Source organism: Garra rufa, chromosome 22, assembly GCF_049309525.1.
Source record: "Garra rufa chromosome 22, GarRuf1.0, whole genome shotgun sequence".
NCBI classification, from domain to species: Eukaryota; Metazoa; Chordata; class Actinopteri; order Cypriniformes; family Cyprinidae; genus Garra; species Garra rufa.
Genome location: NC_133382.1, coordinates 6,805,188 through 6,807,040, shown reverse-complemented (window position 1 = coordinate 6,807,040; position 1,853 = coordinate 6,805,188). Strand labels below are relative to the sequence as shown.

General features: G+C 36.4%; 1 protein-coding gene across 1 annotated transcript in view; it reads left to right on the top strand.

Moving 5' to 3' along the window:
- The first annotated feature begins 1,379 nt into the window (after positions 1–1,379).
- LOC141298333 (uncharacterized) overlaps positions 1,380–1,853 on the top strand; it is a 7,190-nt gene continuing 6,716 nt past the window's right edge. The window contains exon 1 of the mRNA XM_073828833.1: positions 1,380–1,484. Coding sequence (XP_073684934.1) covers positions 1,380–1,484 — 105 coding nt within the window. The remainder of the gene's footprint in view (positions 1,485–1,853) is intronic.

Here is a 1,853-nt window from a genome sequence, read left to right as displayed (position 1 = left end):
CAAGGCGTATGTAAACTTTTTGTATCTGCACACAAAGGCATACAAGAAATAAAATCATTAAAAGCATTTGCTATTTGTGTGGTTTTCCATTTTGTATGCCTTTTAAAGAACTGCAGCATCAGCTATTATTACATACCAGGAATAACTGTGATTGTTTTGAGAGCTCGAAGCACACGAAACGTCCTCAGTGCTGACACATTACCAAGGTCTACGAACTCTGTGATGTACCTGGAAACAATCAAACATGGGCAGAACAGACAACATCAGCTGATGTATAATATTCTTGGAATACACAAAACCTGTAGACCACATTTATGATTCCTATATGGTGGTTTTGAATCCTTTTTGAGCATGACCAGTATATAATTGTAATTGTATAGAAAAGAAAGATCAGCAAAGTCCTCAGCATCTTGCATTTTGTGTTTCGTTGTATAAAGAAAGCTGTACTACAATGATATATGATCATAATGATAAAATTTCCAGTTTTAAGTCATCTGGTCATTTCTTTGGATTAGCTGTTCCTAGCAGTTGAAGGTGATTGGCTTTAATATATGTTATATTTAGATATCTCCTCCACTGTGGCCAAATGGCTGTCATTGAGAAGGTGTCTGAATGATACTAAGCATGCAGGGTATCACTTGTGTGAGCATCGCAAAAATTAGATCAAAGAGCCACAACTTCCTAAAGGAATAGTTCACCCAAAAATGAAAATTTGCTCAAAATGTACTCATAAATGATCTAAGATGAGCTTATTTCTTCAAGGGAACAGATTTATTTATCATTACATTACTTGCTCTCCAATGGATCCTCTGCAGTGAATGGGTGCCCTCAGAATGAGAGTCAAAACAGCTCAAAAGCTGTGTGTTTAAAAAAAAAAAAAAAAAAATCCATTATTGAGGTGTTTTAACTTTGAACTGTTGATTTTGGCCAAAATACTAGTCAATAATCAATAACAACGCTTCTCCAGTGAAAAGGTCTGTTCCTGCTGTCCTCTTACATCAAAATCCACCAATATATTTGTTTATATATACTATAATATATACTGTTTTTGACTGTTTTTGCTTGTTAACAGTCTTTGATCTGCGCTTATCTCTCTCCTGAATCAGACAAGACAACTTTTTCCTTGGAGAAAGCCATTTTATGGATAAAAGACTTGTTTAAAGTTAAAAACAACTTAGCTAGATAGATTTGTTTCATACAAACATGCAGCTTTTCTCTTCACAAGACATGATGGACTGGTGTCGTGTAGATTACTTGTGGGTTATTGTGACTCTCATTCTGATGGCACCCATTCACTGCAGAGGATCCATTGGTAAGCAAGTGATGTAATGCTAAATTTCTCCAAATCTGATGAAGAAACAAACTCATCTACATCTTGGATGGCAGGAGGGATTTTTGCAGAAGGGGTTCAGAAAAAAAATGGCAGCTGGCAGCAGGAAGTACCTGCCATTGACAGCCGGAAGCCAGTTACTGGCATTCGGAGGGTAGGAGGGACCTGCCACTTGGTGACAGCCAATCAGCATCGACCAACTTGGCAGCAACCAATCATATGCAACTACGACAGACACGAATGGCAGTGTTTGTTGGAGCGGTACATTTTGAAATTAATGATCGGGGTGATGAATAATTGTTGCCTTGTATGTTTGATTTTAACTTTTATGTTAGCGAACGACAATGTAACTCTACTATAGTTAATCGTTAATCTTAGTATGTTAGTGGGCTACCATTAACTTAAAAAATTTCGTTTACTATTAAAAATTAACATCAAATAATCTGACATCATACAAAGCCCGTTACGAATTTAAAGGCTTTATTAAACAACCGCAACAATGTTGTTTCTTGAAATACTACAA